The sequence below is a fragment of the Neodiprion virginianus genome, chromosome 3, assembly GCF_021901495.1.
Source record: "Neodiprion virginianus isolate iyNeoVirg1 chromosome 3, iyNeoVirg1.1, whole genome shotgun sequence".
Classification (NCBI taxonomy): domain Eukaryota; kingdom Metazoa; phylum Arthropoda; class Insecta; order Hymenoptera; family Diprionidae; genus Neodiprion; species Neodiprion virginianus.
In genome coordinates, this window is record NC_060879.1 from 19,325,620 (window position 1) to 19,344,276 (window position 18,657).

Here is an 18,657-nt window from a genome sequence, read left to right on the forward strand (position 1 = left end):
TTCAATTCCAATAAATGAGATTTTTTGAAACTAACAGAACATTATTTTGCGTCAATTAAACATGTGTTAAATCAAAGAGTAGAATATTTGGATTATCAAAATGGTTTTCATATTACCTATATTTAATTTCTTTGATTGTACATCCTCCTATTTATTTATTTATTACTAATCCAGTTGCATATATTCTGCAGAGGTTCAATAACGACCCTATACACAGACCGAAGATATAAAAATAAAAATAGAAGAAGAAAACTTAACAACAGAACTAGAAACTAGAAACTAAAAAAACAAAAAAATGTAAACGAACTTGTGTTGAATAATAATTTAGCCAAGAGAAGTATTTTTCATTTAGTTCGTGCAACTTATAAATTGTTGTAATAACCAAATATTCGCTGTCCGTGAACGCCGCATTTAGTTGATCGAACCAATTTTTATTCTGATTCAAAGACTTTTTTCTCTCAGCGGAGGATTTACCTGAGTCTGGATTGCGTATTCAAAAAGATGTGACTTTCTTATAAAAATATACATTAGATAATAATCGTTTTACGACGACGGGGAGTGCTAAAAAATCGAAAGAAAAGATTCTATCCGGTGATAAAATTGATTGCCCAATATCTCGAAAACGTCAATGCCTGGAGAGCAACAAATTGGAGGATTTTCGTATCGTAGTGTGTACACATCCAATAAAACCACTTCGAAACTTTTATTCCAAAAAGATTACCGAAGATTCGTGAACGGGCCCATTTATATGATCCACTATTTTGTCCAGGGTATTTCAATGATTTTTTACACCCGGTATACTTAAGCTCAACTCAACTGGAGAGAGCGAGGGAAACTTTTAGAGAAAAGACCTGTGCAGTTGATCTTTTTACCAATGTCGTCGCCACTGTCGCGAGTACAGACCTACTCCTCTGGTACAAGTGCATACAAACGTAAAAAATGTTTTGCTTGGATTCAGTTTAGTAGCGTCTCAATTTTGACCGCGGACTATTAGTATTAACAGTTTATTTGTGAAGTATCTTCATCGTTTTCGGCGTGTCTTCCAGAGTTAAACAAATGGAGGCTCTACTGCCATCGGAAATTGCAAGACTGGTTTTCGGTAAGATTTTATTTGGCTTCTTAGTCGTCGCTAACCTTTACTTCTGGCGGGAATATCAACAGCCTTTGTTGTGAACAATACTTTGTGCACGTAGAATCTAATTTCTTCTTATTCTCTGACTTTCATCTTTAGTCATGATCGTTTAACTTTCCGTTTCAATAGAGTTACGAAAGAATAAAGTGGCGTGTTTACAATGTATATGTTTGCTTGTAGCTGTTTACATTCAACTACACCACCCACTTCACGTACCTTTAAGTGCATAATCGTAACTTATTCTCTATCTGTGCTTTATGATTCTTTACTAAGCAGCTTGTAGTATCCAAAACTCTTATTCCGCATACTTTACCTGTACACCTGACGTTCCAATCGATCAAGCATGATCGAAAAGCCAAGTCTTTGTTGATTATGAATTCTTGATGGGTATATGAATCTTGGTAAGGTGACTTGAATCAAATTACTATAATTTTTTCTTCTATTTTTATTGATCCAAACCTTAGCTGCATTGAACTTTGAGGCTTGAAAATATAGCGTGGCGAAAATCGAGCCAGTACAGCACACTTACCGATCTTGCCTGCTTTTGTTAGACTCTCCATATATAATAAATTCTCCATATGATCAGCATTGTTGAATTTGATTGAGGAAGCATGGAATTAAATTAATACACCAGTTGGGTAGTAATTGTAGCAAATATAATCGACAATCCAATGCATAGTGTAAAATGAACAACATCATAGACTGCTTTAATTTCTTTGAATTGGTTATCAATTCTACTAGTCTATTATTTGCTAGTTTTCAAAAACAGAAAGTTTGAAAGATTATTTATAGTCTATCTACCTGAAAGATTTACTAGTCTCAAGTAGCCCTAGAAATAAATGAGGTCAAAGTTAATAACGTTACTTCAATGATGCAAATGTAAAGTAAAATTTCATTTGGCAACTTTAAAAATGTCTGAAGTTTAATAAACTATTACAAAGCAAAATATACTTATATTTTGGAAACTTGATTTCTTGAAAGTAAGTTTTACCAACATTTCTTTCGTTTAAAATACTAACTTCAACCCCATACTCATCTGCTATTGGAGGATGAATACAGGAATTCTCAAAAGTCCCGAAAAAAAATATACATGAAGACGTATCTCAGATGATTTGAAACAAACTCAATATTATTAACATTGAGCTTACTACATTATACAACCTACAGATATCACAAGAACAGTATTCCACAACAGTCTGGCATTAAATTTAATTACTAAACCCAAGTCTTGACAACAATACTCGCAATAAGTGACTATTCAAGTTGCTATGTTCTTGAATTACTTACGAATGATGATGGATTCACATCCAGAGTGAAGAAAATATATAGTTGTAGTAACAAACTTTGATATCTATTATCTCTGAAAAACTAAAATAGATACTGTGTTTTAGCTAGCGATAAAATAAAACTTATTTATGTCATGTCAGAATTTAAATCTACGTTTTCTTCAGCATTGTACATAAGTAAAGTACCAAATTAAATAACCTTTTAAAGTATCAAAGATTATGGATGCCTAAAAAGAATGCCTGTATTTGTGTTTCTACAGGCAGTAATTAAACTTCAATCCAACTTCTCTTATCGGATGCACTTTCCAAATTTAAATAATTTTTTGTAGATTAGTTATCACGCGTTGAACATAAGTTACTATACAGTACGTACATATGCAATTGAAGATGAAAAGGTCACAATATCTGAATGAAACATTAGGAAATGAGAACAACTATTTAGTAAAGCTCCAACAGTGTTATTTCTGTGTACTGTGTAACAGAAATGGAAGTAAACAAATATGAATAACACAGGCTAAGGTATGAACAATTTGCCTAAAAGTTGTATGATTTATTTATTTATTTATATCATACGGGACTTTGCCCACTTATAAAACGAAACATTCATCAATAGAGAAGGTATAATGAGACATAGAATGAGAAGGTTTAGAATTATTAAACTCTGATGATTTCAAACCAATTCTAATGTTTCTGATCTCATTTCGTAGACTGACCTGATCCTCACAAGTTGTATTAAAAACATTCAAGACATTCTACGTTTCATTACACCTACCATATGCAAGTGTAATTGTTGATGAACACCTTTTGTGCCGCACTTACAAAAACAAATTTTCAACGACTCTGAAAATAACTATTTGAAAAAAATATTCAGGAGTCTACGAAGATCTCTATGGAGAACAAAACAAGCCCAAAAACATCACAGCTTGATCACTTTGAACGTTCTAATGAAAAAACCTTTGCTCAAATTGCTGATATCTGAGCTTGTGTTATTCAAATTTGCTTACAATTAGATGAATGTTTTTTTTTTTTTTGTAGTAGGTATGTTATTTTGTTTGCGTTTACTGTCATTTACACGAATAACACCACTGGAAATTTTTTCTCTCTTCATCACGCTTGATTCAGGCATTGCGACTCATACACCCTCAAAACTGCTATTTGACACTTGTGGTTTTTCTTCAACATGAATTTTTTTTTTTCTTCTTGAATTTCAGGATACCTTGAAGACCAAAAATGCAATGAGGCTGCCAGATCGTTTTTGGAAGCCTCTCCACACCTGCATGAATGTCGCACTGCTGTATTAAACGGCAGACGGTTCAACACCCGTGTCAACGGATATACACTTACTGATATATTTGATAAATTTTCTGCTGCTCATTTATTAGGTGACATTTTAATCTCCTAAACTCGTTATATTAGCAATCCACATTAATGTTACAAATTTTTTAAAGACAAGACAAGTAAAATTCGTTTAAAGAAATCTATTTGTGTAATAAATATTTATTACTGCAGGTATTAAAAATAAAAATCATTACATTCTGCACCATTAGTCACATAATGATAAGGCATCCAAGTACGAGACAATGTATTTTTTATACTTTCTTTAATCCACAATATGCAATGGTAAAAATCACCACCATTTATCATTATTTTTCAATTTGTAGACAGCAAAAATCCTTTTCGACTAAGTAATATTGTTATATGAGAGTAATTTTTGGTTTCCAAAAGAGCAGAAATATGGACGAATGTAGAAAAATAAACTTCTGTGTTTGTTCTAATTCTTTCAATTCAAACTAGTTTGTTTTCTATTGTAGTACTGGCAGCAGCAAGTTGTTTTGTCTTATTGCATAGTCTTCGATTTAATCCGAAACTTCGTTGATTTTCTTATTTCCTCTGAAGCATCACCTTTCTCAATAATAAGTCGAAAGTAGCGGATTACCCCCTAACTTTTACTTCCATTCATATCTTGAAATGCACCTATCTTTGTCCCTGAAATCTCAGTAATCAGGCTGGATTGCAAATTCAAATTTACGACAATACTGAGTTACGGTGATAAATGAACATAGGTCGATATGATATTTTTTTAAAATAGTAGTTTACTGCGTTTTTTTTTTTTTTTTCTCTAAATTTTATGCTAGTAATAAGATGAATTTTTGGGGATTGAACAGCTGTACCAATTTCGATGCATCTTGCGATGGACATCTTTACAGCTATGCTTAGAAATGATTTACCTATGAGTTACCATTGACGCTAATTAAGTCGTAAAATATGCCCATGCAAATAGTTTGGATTTTCTATAACAGTTTGAGAAATTTCAGCAATGTCATACCCTCTGACTCATATACAAAATTTAGGTCAAGTACTGTATGGCAGCCATTCCTGAGGTTGCATATTTTGATTACAGTGCAGGAGAGATTGAATAAAGTTGCGGATTGTGAGCAGGTCAAACGATGTGGCGATTTGCTGGACCAGTTGCGATTTCTGATTGGAGGATCTCGAGGACAACGTTTTGTAGTAAACATCAATGTTCCATCACAAGTATTAGCTCATTTCTTTCAAGTTCTTGCTACTTTGAAGAATTTTGATTTCATATGCATATGAACGGATTAGAAATTTGTATCTCACTATTATTTTTTCTTAAAAGTCAAAATCATCACTTTTCGTCATGCCTGCCAACACCACGCTATAATATTTATTAAACATTTTAGAAACCTCATTTTGTCAAGAACTACAATATGCGAGCTTCTACTTCAAAATATAATAAAAAATTTTTTTAAATATCTTTTTACCATAAATATTCAAGCCACTATATTTTTCTGCACGAACAGAGATACATCTACGTATTTTGTGTATTATTTAAAAGTATTTTGTTCTTTGTTATGTTTATCAATATTTAATGGACTAAAATTAAAATACTGTAGATGCACATCTAAAAGCTAACTTGTAATGGCAAAAATAGATGATATTCAGGATTGCATAGCGCAAAAGATGTTCTAAATATTTGTGTAACATAATATTACTCACCTCACAATTATATCACAAAAGCAATTTATAACTTGGTACATTTTTGGAAATTCTAAAGTTTTCCGAAAACTGTTTCGTTGTGTTGAAGTTACAAACTTCATCCTTGTCGATACAATTTAATAAAAAATTAGCTTACGATGTTTTACTGAGAATCTATCGAATCCTCGTGTACTATAATTAAATTTAATCTCCATTACTTATCCTTGAAAAATGGGGCACATCGATTTAAACACAAATTATTTACAGGCGAGTTCTCAAACTTATGGCGGATCTCCGTTAATAACTAGTAGTATACGTAAAAGGTATCACAGTGCCAGTGATAGAGACCGTTCTAGGCGTTGCCCAAAACCGCTACATCAACTAAGTGAAAACCAGACCGAGCCAGTAAGCAGTCAGTGTGAGTGGCATATTTGTAATTGATTAACCAGAAGTTGTTGATAAAATACAATGCGACTTAATTCGATATTGAGATCACTTCAAGTAAATCATACAATAAATTATTTCAGTACGTTGCGAAACAGTAGAAGCTACTCCACTGGAAAGCTTACCTGGTCATACATATTTGAGCAGCGTACCCCATCAGCCTGAGCCGTCTACTAGCCATGACAGTGATGGCGTTTACTGCACTTCAACAAAAAATGAGTACACTGATCGCCCTCCTTTGGGTGATTTTTCATCTCTTACGACACAGATGTGTCACGATACGAGATTGTCCAACCAGGCCATGGAGCAGGAAACTTCGAGTAGGGTGTTTACACGTCAAACAATAACATTTACGGATATTGTATTTTGAACAGATCATTAGTGTAACTTAGTACAAACTACAGGTGGAAGACTGGAGAAATGCAGTTCAGGTTTGGAAGATGTAACAGATATAACGGATTTGAGGCGGACAGATAATGAGGAAAACAAGAACTTAATGCTCGGAGGAAAAACGATGGCTACTAGTACTGATGAATTGACCACGTACTCCAGCATTGAAGTACAAACCACTCCCTACGCCCTCTCGGAATCAGAGTCAAATGAGCTGGACGATGAGCCAATTGAAAATTTAAGCGTAAGTTTATAGTAGTTCTGATTTTGCACAAATATGTAGCATGCAATGATCTCATTATACAAATCATATACGACACATTGATTACGGGGGTGTATACAACTGGACGACCAAAAAAACGGACGAATTTGGAGATTTTTGACGTTCCTAAAATTCGTCCTCTTTTTCAACTGCCTACTTGTATGAATTACCTCATTAAGGTGATTATTAACTCAGTTATGTGGCATGTCACATTTGAATCTATTCGTACAAATGTCTATTGTGCTGTTGTATCATTGATATTCTCATGGAGAACACAATTTACATTTGAAATCTTGTGCGATCTGTACAGATCAGTAAATTCGAAAGCATATGATGCTTAGTACTTAGGATACGAAAAAGTTTACTTTGAGAATCTTGTGGTTATGCCAGTACCTTATGGATAAAACGTCACACTTGATTCTTGCTTCCTCAACCATATTTTAGAGTATAATAAGTTTGTTCTGTAAACTGTAAGACTAATTATAGGACTCTATAGTCTTAAGTGCGAACGCAGCTAATTGTTTTTAAATTTTGGAAATGTTTTTCGGCAGCCTGACTTGTGAAATAACGATAAAAAAACTTCGGTAACTTTACTTATTCCAAACGCTGTGTGTTTGTGCAAGATCAGTTTGACATTTTCTTTTGCATGTTATTATTTGGGAGTTGGGAAGAATATTCTCATTCAACATGACTACTGGCTTTGTATCATCGGACGAAATCCGAAGGCAGAACTCGACGCAATAGAAGATCAGCTGAAAATGAATGACTATTCAGAAAAAATTATTGGACAAACGAAAAAAATTTAGAAGCAATGGACATAGAATCGACCCTCGTTATCCAGCACACCCAACTTCTAAACACTACCATGCGTGATGCATTACTACAAAATTTCAGATATTTTTTTTTTTGATGTACCTAAATGCAGTGCACATTTCACATAAATTTTGTCTGCTGACGTTCTCACACGGACTAGTCTTTTTGAAAGTTGCATTGTGCGTGAGAAAATTGTCACCATGTATAAAAAAAATTGTGTTTAATTTTGAACAGAATCTCCTTTATGTTAGACAAAACGGATATTTTGTGGTAGTAGTGCTTAACCTTTAAAGTTTTTAGTGAATAAATGATTCTTTCAGAATGTACAATCCCTTGAAAACTACGCAGCAACTTGGTAGCATGTCATTTTAGACTATCAGTGGCATGAATCATTTTTACAGAAAGATTCAAACGATGTATCATACTTACAAGTATATATTATTTATTCTTTTAATTAACAAATCTTGTGAACTTATAGTTACTGACCAAAGAACTACTTAATCGGACGGAATTGCAAGAAAGAATAGCTGAAAATATAAACAAAGCAATACTTCCCATAGAAATGCCTTCTAAGGATGAAAGCATTTGTGAGTCTATGAGTGGCGAGATGAACACCTCGATCATGGCTGAGCTGAATAATGCAATTAAATCCATAGTTGTAGCGACAGAAACGGATCCAGTATTTGAAAATTTTTTGGACGAGATCATAGGACCAAATGTGGATACCGATACCAGTCCAGATGAAGAGCATGACTTCAGAGTTAGTTTGGAACATGAAACAAATTCTAGGTAATTGAATTTACATTGTGGTGCTATAAATTATGTATATGAAATTCACTTTCATTATTGAATTGGGGATAGATTTATCTAATTTTTTTTTAATTTTGTTTGCAGAATTCAGACGGAACCATCTAATACTGCTGTAGTTGACATGGAACTGGAAGAAGTAACTTCAGTAGTATCCACTAAAAGTACGAGTTCAAATGGCATAACAGAGTTACCTTTGAAGCACAGATTACGTAGTTCATCTCGACAACAGAATAGTAAGCCGGAGGACGAAAGAGACAGAACAAAAGACGTTGAAAGAGTTGACAATGCTCTTGAAGATCATAACGCTGAAGCTATTCGGAGTATTATTAATGCAAACATAGTTGGAAATAAACAAATGTCAGACAAAGGTCCTGCAGTCGGGAATGCTATAGCAGCAAAGCCTGCTGTGGCTATCCAGTCCACTGAATTGTCGCAACCTGTATCAATTCCTCCTGCAAGTCAGATCGCAGACAGTACTGAAGTAATGGAAAATGATCTTACAAGCCACAAAAGTAGTGAGGAACCAGCCGTTAAAAACCTCATTTGTCCAAATTCTAATTCTGAGCTAAATGGCAATCAGATTAATCTCATCAGTGAACAAGAAATGATGGCGATGCCTACATTGATTCTTTGTTCTGCAGCAGAAGTGCGCAATAGTATTAAAGCAGATAATCTGTGTAAGTTTGAAATATTAAAGAAAAGATCTTTAAACGAGTTACTTACATTTATTGGATAGACGCAGCATTCATGATTTAGTTCATTTTCTCTCTCATTCATTTGTATAATAAATACTAATCTGTAAAAAAAATATTTTTGCGGAGTCATTTTACTTGTGGTTATTAGATAATCGCAAGCTTTTGACCTCTGTGATACAGGTGGTTTTCTATTACAAAATAGAATTGAATTATTCAATACGAGTAATTTTTGATGCTGAGACATGCCTTACTCAAGGGGTTGACCACCTTTCACATTTGGTCTACATCGCACATGAAATTTTATGAAATGGTCTCGAAAATCTCCTGAAATATACCATAATCTATTAAAGTCCTGTGAAATCTTGTAAAATATTATGTGAAGACATGCGAAATCACTAAAATCCTATGAAATACTTCGAAATTTTTTGAAATCCTATAAATGTTTTGAAATCTACAATCACATAATCCATGATGTCTTTCAGAATCGTGTAATCTTGAAATCTGGTGTACACAAACTGACGAGTGGTTAACATAACTGTAAAATAAGAGTTAAGGAATGTATACAATTAATATTGAAAACTGAGAAACTGAGTTTAAGTAAATGAAATCTTTAACATTTCAGCCTCATCCCAGTCAACTGTGTCTTACCCTGAACCTCGATTCGTTCCCATTGCCCCAAAAGGTAAACAAGGAAATTATGATCCTTAAATATTCTTAAACCATTAAATTGTATTCATGTCCGAATATTATTGAATTAAGTATTAAAATTCAATTAAACAATTGGCATATTTTTTCTAGGACCTGACAATTTGGAGCCAATGTTGCCGTTGTATCTCAGAGCTGTACATGTTCCGATACAAGTTCAATCGAAGATTCAACCTCAAGTCGCTACCAAAGTAGAGAAAATGATAACGAATCCTCCATCGTCATCACAGGTATCAAGAGCTAATACAAAGTGTAATCGCAAAATGATGAAAAAAAAGAAAAATCTTAAGTCTGCTATTGTACCGACAAATACCGCCGTAGAGTCTAAAACTTTGTCGGTTACGAACACAGAACAGACTAGTTCTGCAGAAGTTGAGTCTATAACACTTTATGCAAATGACAATAGCTTTGGTACACTGATTGAAAATGCTGGGAATATGCCAATGATAAATCTTGATGATACAATGGCCTTAACTGGTACCGGTTTCTCTCCCTATCTAAAATTCCACGATAACAAAAATATCACATCAACATCCAACGTATCATCAGCAAAACTGACCAATGATGTTCCGATTGAACAATTAGATGTGGATATCAAGGTTGACGAATCTAAAGTATTGCCTCATACGGAAAATATTTTATTTGCTCGGAACACTCCAAAGTCATTGTTAAGAAATAGGTCCAGAAATAACAGATTAAGCATGTCAACCCCTCGAAGGCGAAGCAATCACATAAGAGCACTGGATTTTAACACCCCAAAAAAATCATCAAGTTCTGAGCAGAAGACAGGCAGCGACAAAAGTGTACAATTTTCTCCAAAATCGTCTAAACGTATAAGGTCAGCTTGTAGAACAAGCCTCTTCAAGTCTCCACCTTTTTCTGGTTCGGTAACGATGTCACAGAAAATAAAAACACCAGTGAAAGATCAACAGCCATATAAAGTACCAATTGCTACCAGAAGCCCTGCTCCAAAGTTACTCGGAGGCTGGGATAAGTACACTGGCGTTGGAATGATCCTTGGCGGCACATCTCCACATCCCAGTTCTTCGTCGACATCCGTCGAACACGATGAACCACCATCCTATTCTCAAGCAAAATCCTCGTCATGTACTGTGAAAAAAAGTTGGGATGCCGATCTTAGGCAAGTTTTACAGGACTATCAACAACCTTCGTGTTCGACATTGCTAGTGAAAAAGGGACCTGTAAAAGTGAAAAGTAGAGTTGGGAAAAGCTGCAGCGCAGGTAGAAAGGAAAATGCTTCAAAATCTGAAGGAAGTGAAAATGCTGAGCAGTCTAAGCATGGCGTAATAATGGACCGGAATGAATCGAAATTTATTGTAAAACGGGGTGTGAATAGTTTTGACGAAGTTATATCTGATGAAGTTGCGGATGTTAGTCCTTCAGTAGCAAACAAAGAGATATCACTGCATGAAAAGCGCTCTGCTTTAAATACAAATGTCGAATTAGTCGTGCAAACCGATGCACAGATCGTTACCTCCAAATTACGGCATGAACATGCTCTTAAAGATGAGATGGAATCCTCTGAAGGCTTTGATGTGAGTAAAACGAAAGAAAAACTGAGTGTTAAAAAGTATGCTATATTAAAAACTTTGGAAACAAAAATTTCAAAACACAAGTACAATCGTGAAATCGAAAGCACAACTTTATGCCCTAATGACTCTAGCCAAAAGAAAAGTGAATGTTTGAAAGTTTCTCCTGAAACTCATAGTCTAACAACTCACATATTGCAAATGTGTGATTTAGAAACTCCAAGAAAAGGCGATATTTCTCCTGGTATTCCTCCCACTCCAAGAATGCTCAGTCCAAGTAGCATTACTATAACTCCATTTACGAACAGGACCCAGGAATCAAGCAAAGTTCCAGGTATCATTAGTACGCCGGATTTTCCACCGACTCCAAACATAAGGCTAACGCCAAAAACAATGGAAGAAATCACGATTGATGGAATCAAGAAAGGAGAGTTTGGAACATGTTCGCCTTATTATGAACCGAGTACAGAACAGCCGAATATTGTAGATAACGTGTTCAGTAGCCTAAATACCACAAAAAAAAGTGGGCCCGAAGTTGTACCTGTTGCACCGTCCATGAAAACGGACCCTGATGATATGCTCAATAGTGGGGTGGATAATGATTTTATAAGAAGTACTTTAAAGCGTAAACCAGAAATAACACAGTTTGAAGTAATAAAGGAAAATTTGTCAAAAGAAGAAGCTGACAAAGAGTTGAAGATATCGACAAATTCTACAAGTACTGAAGTACTATTACCTGAATTGATCTATGCGACACCTATTAATATTCAAGAACAGATTGAAGATGAAAATGTTTTTGAACGGTCCCCACAAAATCAGAGTACTGATTCCACAAGTCTAAATGAATCGAGCAAATCGTCATCATCTGGCACTAGTTCATCTTCATCAACGTCATCATCATGTAGTTGCTCCAGTTTTGCAACTACATCTACGCCATTCAAGTCGGTAACAAAATGTAAAACAAAATCTAACGCGTGCGATACCAGCACTGACTCTAGTGCCAAAAATCAACCCGATGTACTGAATACTCACGATTTAATAAGTAAACTTTCTCCCATAACTGTAAACAACGGCGTTGCTGCAGTAGAAAGTAACAAAAATCTCTTTGAAATGCAAAATACTTCGTCATTAGAGAAAGGAGAAACATCACCTTTAAAAGTACTGTTACTGAATAAGACTCAGGAGGAGGTAGACGCTTCAACAAAGGAAACACCGCTTAAAGATGAGGCACTACTGTCCGAGGCTAATATTTCCGAAACTCCTAGTAGCTCTAAATCTGGAATAGAAAATTTGACCAATTTAAAGTCAAAACTTTCTACTTTGGACAATTCTGGCTATGAAGATAATTCAAAACAGAATCAGGTAGTTAATAAAACTCATATTCATCCTTTTACAAGACTGAAACCGAAAATTATAAGTGTGCAACACTTTTTGCCAGATGTTTCACTTGCACTCAAGCCACAATTGCTATCTGAAATTGTAAGCAGTACAACACAACCTTCGAATAGCCAAGTCTCCTCATCATCCGTTACATTAGATGGTAAGCTTGGTATGCATTTGGAAGAAAAAAGACTGCGTCTAATGGCTAAGCTGAAAAGTAATCCTCAGACAAAGATAGCTCCAAATAGAGTAAGGTTCAAACAAGTAAATTTAAATGCGAAAATGAATACCAAAGAAAAACATACTATAGCCACATTTTCCACTTATGAACAGAGAAAGAGTTCAACTCAAACAATGTCTGATAATCCAGCAACAAAGCAAGTTATTCAAATTAAAAAAAAAACAAACCCCAATGCAACAAACAGTAGCAGAGCATCGAGCAAACGGATTTCGGAAAATGAAAGTAATGAGGGAGCACAGCTTACGCAATCCCAAGAAGCTTCGGTGAAATTAATTTCTGAAGACTGTAAACAGGAAAAATGTGATGCAGCTCAAAGTGGCACAAAAAAGTCATCTAATATGAATACACACAAAAGTTCTACGATAAGAAAAAAAGACTGTAATGCACCTCTGAAAAGTAGAAAATCGATCAGGAGAATACGAAATCGGCAAGTGCTTCAGGAGACTGCCAAAGCTGAGTGTGACTCCAAAATTTGTGATGCGATGAGAAATGAAGATCCATTGACAGTGGGTTTGACTACATTAGATTACGATACCTCACAACCAATGAGTTACACGGAATTGAATGAAGACCTTGGAGCTACTAGCAAAATTATTGATCTAAGACATTCAACCGAACTTATAGCAATTGTATCCCAAAAGTGTGAAACGATTTTCGAAAAAGATTCCGATGACAAAAATGATGAGGAATGTCCTGTAGAAAATATCACCATTCCAGTGAAAAAAAGTCAGACTGTTCAGTTGTCTAAAGTCGACCAGATCAAAAGGGATCTTTTCAGTGATGAGGAAAATAGCGATCAGAGAACTACTCGTTCGAAAACCCGTCAATTATCGGATACGCAAAAAAGTGAACCTTCTATGCCTGTTTATAGCGCTCAATCCGAACCGAAGATTTGTGAGATTGTGCCTAAAAAATCAAAAGAAGAATTAACAAATGTTTTGGAATGTTTGAAATTAGTTCCGGCGAATAAAACTGAAACAATTGGGAACACAGGCAACAGTTCTCAATTACATATTAACGAGTTGGGTGAATATCAGTTTTTCCATACTGATTCCGTATCAATAAAGAAAAAGAGAACAAAGTTTCGTAGTAGTAGTTTGGAATATATAATATCTCGGTATCTTGATGATGACAACGGAACAGAATGTCAGAAGGTAATGACATCCACTGCTTATGAAGAAATTTTCAATCATTCTCCAAGACCAAAGAAAAGAGTAGTGGCTAAGAAGCTGAAAATTAAAAATTCCAAATCCACAAAAGAAGAGGCTCTGAAACCCACAAGTACACTTGGAACAAAATTTGAAAACGATATAATAGAGACATCAGTTGTTTTATCTTCGAGCGTGAAATTAAAAACCGCACCATCCAAAGTTAAGAAGAATGCTACAAAAACGCAAACCAAGAGCCTCATGTTGACTAAGAAAGATGATGAAACGGAGCATGAAGGTAAAGACTTACAACACATTAAATAAATTACCTTTACATGGTGTTCAGTGGTCCTGGAAACTATCCATAGATTTTTCTTATGTCCTGGAAATGTCATTGAATTTCTTACGAATTTTTTACTGGACACCATGCTTTACTGATCTTCAACAAATTTTGCAGCACAATATTACCCGGAAAATAATTCAGCTCGCACATTTTATTTTTCAATAGAACTGATAACAGTTTTTCGTAATATTTGAAATCAATTCTTTCCAAGTAAATTGTCATAATATTAACATTCACGAAAAAGTTCAATTCAAATGTCAGAATTATTTCGAAAATGCGCCCGATCACACGTTTTTCATAGGAATCATCAGTGATAAGAGGATAAAAACTAAGTTACACTAATTTGATGTTGTAGATGGCAACCCAGATTCGGAGAAACTGAAAATCTCAGACTCAGTAGAAGATCAACCGGTAGGGTGCAAAAATTTATTACAATTTCTTAAGTTAGCATAGAATGAAATGAAGGAAAAATGAAGAAAGAAAAATCTAAAATTTAGAAATACGTTCATCTTCCTTGTTGTCTAGAACTTTGGTAAGAAAACAAAACCATGAGGTATCGTAATGAAAATTCATGGTTTAACAAATATTATTACCTCTACACCCGATTTGTTGCAGGTACATCTCAGAATAGGATGAGAAATAGGATTGATTATTCGTATTTTATAATAACTATTTTTTGATTTTTCCTTACTACATTTATACAGTTTTGTGTTCTTATACTGACAGAAATATCACTAATTATATCTAGGCATATAAGATATTAGATTGATTTTATACATTTTAGATTGAAAAGAAACGACGTATTGCTGACCCACAATCATTATTGAAGAAATTAGACCTGGACCTCTTTCTGACGTCTGTTCATGGACCTGTCGGACAATAATGCATTTCGTTTAAACAGTTAACTAAGTGTACATAGGAAGATAATGTTGTTAAATTTTGAACATATATTTATACATGTAACTTACTGGATATTGTTATTTGTTTCTAACTACTATTATTACTATTATTACTATTATTTTTATTCGAAAGTTTCCGCGCAGAATTCAAGACACTGAAGTACATAAATGGCATTACCGACAAACCTTTTATTACCATGCCTAAAGAAAGTAATAATGTTGAGTATTTCTATTATTGTCACTCTCCAGAACTTTATTCTCTCTCGGAAAAAAACCCTAAGTTGGGTGCAAATTCGAACCCCCAGCTCATAGATACTGCTTAATTCCCACAAACAAAAAGTCGAGGGTACGAATTTACACGCAAGTTGAGTATTTTCCGTAAGGGTTAACTTACCACTTTTGTAACTGGACCAAAAGAGACTGTTCATTGTCGATTATATAGATTAATGACTCCCATGGACTATATTAGAAAAATATATATAAATATATATATACTATACCATATTTTTCAATGCTTCGTCTATTATAACAGAATAATATCTAGCGCTGACTAACGTTAAGGAAACAAGTAGTTTCGGAATGATTGGTTTAATTTACAAATTACTCCAGATATAGGTATATCAGATTTTTAATCACATTACCTCTCTTTTTCGGCGTTCCACCTCTTGAGACCATTATTTATTGTGTTTAGTGATAAGGAAAAAAAAATTCTGATTAATATCAAATTTCTTATCTGCAAGACTAGTATGGCCCTTGAATAATTCGTGCTCATATTTTCTCACAATATTTTGACATACATCAAGCACATCTGATTGTGAGCCCGATTACTCCTCGGTTTCCAAGAAATGAACGTAAGTATTCATACACACATCCATTGTGTAGATATTACTATGTAGAAATGGTTTCAATTTTTTTTCAACCCACTACTTGCTAAATTTACTAAACTTGTACATAGCTAAATCATGTGTGTTTTTTGAAAACTAATAGACAAGACTTGTACGAATAGGTTACTGACCTTAACATGATAATTAGATACCTATAGTATTAACACATATTTATTAAATAATCGACGTTAGCTTACAATATGAGGTAATACAAATTTTTTCTTCCAGAAGTAAAACATATGTTATTAATATTTAGATATATCTGTTTATCTTAACACATCGATTTAACAGCTTCATCAACGTCTGCAACTGCATCCACAAATTTTCGCCACTGGGCTGTGTTTAAACTGATTCCTATAAAATAGAAGTCCAGCATAGAGTAATTAATGTACATACAACAGTAATAACACAAAAAATATGGTTCTGCACACGTCATTAAAGAAACACGTTCAGAATAAGCAAGTAACATATGCCAATTTTACCTTTTTTACCAGGCTTTAATTCTCCTTCCTTATCGTAATACATTTCTCTTATGTCAATCAATAGCTTTCCCTTGAATTCTCTAACCGTGACTTGCCGGTTATTTCCCAAGTCCCAAGCATTGTCTTCTTCCTTTTTCTCTTTCTTTGGTTTTTTGCTTTGGGATGCCTCGACATCTGAATTTTCTCTTTTTGACTTTTTTGACACTTTTTTCTCTGATTTTGGCTACAAGGTAACAAGAATACGATACAAATGTTGATATCTTCAAACTTTTCACATTTTTGGTAGCGAAAGACAAGTTTCGTGGATGTTTGTTAGCTAGTAAATTCGTTCCGGACTTATACAAATCTCAAGAATAAAATAGCAAGCCTGAGTATTTGTAACATAATGAAGTTTTAGGACATCTTATGTCAATAAATTCAAACAATTTTCCAGTGCAAATACTTCAGTTAGAAATTGCCTAGTGACTGCATTCATCTACTCCAAGCTATTTAACTTCATCGATATGTTGGCTTTAAAATTCGAAACTTTATTTTCTTTCGGATTGGATGAAAAATTTGTGCATTATCACTTCAAGATTCTACCCAAATTGAAATATTTACAGAACATTTTAAGAAAAGAGTCCAGGTTTGAAATTGAAGAGAAATTTGAAAAATTAAAGTTTATATACCTCCGAGTCGCTGCTGTCATCACTTGACTCCACATACTTTTTTGACTTCGGCATTGTCAGACGAATATTGCAGGATAGCTTTCTGTATGCTTGGACAGGTTGTAACTGTAACAATGAAAACTTGCTCTTAAGTTGATTAATTGGTAAAAGAATAAATTTTTTTAGTCATAACCCTGAACCAATAATATAATTTACAAACATTTCAATATTTTAAGATTGCTACGCAAAGAAAAGTTGCCGATTGTAAATAGTTATATACATGTCTCTACTAGTACTGGAATAATACTTCTTGTTAAACGCTATTAATTTCAGAAAACGTCAACTGACGATAAAAATGTTATTTAGTGCATATCAATGTATACGTATAAGTATCTCTGAATAAAATTCAGAACATACATGGCGTGGTTAGTAAATTTTTAATGATGTGTTTGATGCTCAGTTTAAGAACATGAGGAACATGAGTAAACAGATCGGGAAAAACTGTACAAAAAACATAAAAAGGCTAAGACCGGTTGGGAAAAAGTCTGATATTACATATCAATAGACAAAAATATATCTGAATTTTGAAACTTATATGTATGGCGATACGTATCAAATGATTTTTTCTTGTATCGATAATTTGGTAGTTATATGTACCGTATTAAAAAAGTGGCAATTCGCAGAATCTCTCAAGCAGGCGAATAAACATTAAATAGCGGATAGCCGTTAACGTGAACACCATCAACTACGGATTGTTAAAGATAGTCAGCTTTTGAATAATTTGAATCTGTACAGTTCCCCAAGACACGGAGCGGGAAACGGTCCTTATGCCTAATAAAATTGGGCAATGTCGCGGCAGATGGCGGCCGCTCACCTACTTGTAATATCCGACCGGAACGTCCGTATGTTCTATCAACTATTATTACTGCATGTTACTTTTATCAACTAACCAAACTCGAAGTACGAGAATCTTGTAACCATAAGAAATTAAAACAACTGTCTAACTATTTGGAATATCCCTAGATGGAAATAACTATGAAATTCACTAGCCAAGGCTTAAAAACCATGTTACGAGATCTTCGTACTACAGAGAGCTATAATATTATTATACGTTACTATATGTCACTATCATATTAACACCATAATTAACTAACATGATTATATCCAATTATTATATAGCACTCGACAATGCCATTTGTGCATTCGGAGCTGAGAACTATACTATAAGCAACATACGCTTCACTATGTAGCCTGGAGTATAGAAGACTGTAAAACCATAGATAAATGCATAACCAATATAATGTAAAGATAGCACTGCTGCAATAACCCATAAAACCAGAGACTGCAAAACCATCAAAACCGTGAATACTAATTATCCAGCACGAACTATACCTTCTTTCGTAACGTCGTATTGTAGGCAACACGCGCAACGTTTTGAAGGCAATGCAGATCTCCAATGTGGAGCCATACAGAGCTTCACCTAGAGAATACATTAGGAAACTTACCGACGAAACGATCAAAGGTAAATCAACTCGCACTAAACTCA

General features: G+C 34.3%; 2 protein-coding genes across 6 annotated transcripts; one reads left to right on the forward strand and one right to left on the reverse strand.

Annotated features, from left to right (window-relative positions):
- The first annotated feature begins 898 nt into the window (after positions 1 to 898).
- LOC124300293 (serine-rich adhesin for platelets-like) lies at positions 899 to 15,602 on the forward strand. 4 transcript variants are annotated; one of them, XM_046754233.1, is made up of 12 exons: positions 899 to 1,099; positions 3,630 to 3,800; positions 4,820 to 4,953; positions 5,686 to 5,836; positions 5,946 to 6,182; positions 6,255 to 6,496; positions 7,806 to 8,116; positions 8,222 to 8,814; positions 9,455 to 9,514; positions 9,631 to 14,154; positions 14,555 to 14,610; positions 14,984 to 15,602. In XM_046754233.1, exons 1-12 carry the CDS (start codon positions 1,057 to 1,059, stop codon positions 15,080 to 15,082), a joined length of 6,621 nt encoding a protein of 2,206 aa, XP_046610189.1. In that variant the 5' UTR covers positions 899 to 1,056; the 3' UTR covers positions 15,083 to 15,602. The 4 variants fall into 4 exon arrangements, with proteins under 4 accessions (XP_046610189.1, XP_046610190.1, XP_046610191.1 ...); XM_046754234.1 differs by having other exon boundaries at positions 6,267 to 6,496; XM_046754235.1 differs by having other exon boundaries at positions 4,820 to 4,929.
- Positions 15,603 to 16,126: 524 nt separating this feature from the next.
- LOC124300294 (activated RNA polymerase II transcriptional coactivator p15) lies at positions 16,127 to 17,921 on the reverse strand. Of its 2 annotated transcripts, none has more exons than XM_046754237.1 (4): positions 17,769 to 17,921; positions 17,133 to 17,237; positions 16,465 to 16,687; positions 16,127 to 16,336 (listed from the first exon to the last, which is right to left on the reverse strand). In XM_046754237.1, the coding sequence occupies exons 2-4, from the start codon at positions 17,184 to 17,186 to the stop codon at positions 16,254 to 16,256; spliced, it is 360 nt and encodes a 119-aa protein (XP_046610193.1). In that variant the 5' UTR covers positions 17,187 to 17,237; positions 17,769 to 17,921; the 3' UTR covers positions 16,127 to 16,253. The 2 variants fall into 2 exon arrangements, with proteins under 2 accessions (XP_046610193.1, XP_046610194.1); XM_046754238.1 differs by lacking the exon at positions 17,769 to 17,921 and adding an exon at positions 17,529 to 17,552.
- Positions 17,922 to 18,657: the final 736 nt, after the last annotated feature.

Coding starts and splice junctions, on each gene's coding strand:
- LOC124300293 (XM_046754233.1), top strand. CDS start 1,057: ATGGAGGCTCTACTGCCATCGGAAATTGCAAGACTGGTTTTCG. Junction 1,100..3,629: donor AATTGCAAGACTGGTTTTCG/GTAAGATTTTAT, acceptor CTTGAATTTCAG/GATACCTTGAAGACCAAAAA. Junction 8,117..8,221: donor GAACATGAAACAAATTCTAG/GTAATTGAATTT, acceptor TTTTGTTTGCAG/AATTCAGACGGAACCATCTA.
- LOC124300294 (XM_046754237.1), bottom strand. CDS start 17,186: ATGCCGAAGTCAAAAAAGTATGTGGAGTCAAGTGATGACAGCAGCGAC. Junction 16,688..17,132: donor ATGACAGCAGCGACTCGGAG/GTATATAAACTT, acceptor GTTACCTTGTAG/CCAAAATCAGAGAAAAAAGT. Junction 16,337..16,464: donor ATTAAAGCCTGGTAAAAAAG/GTAAAATTGGCA, acceptor TCTATTTTATAG/GAATCAGTTTAAACACAGCC.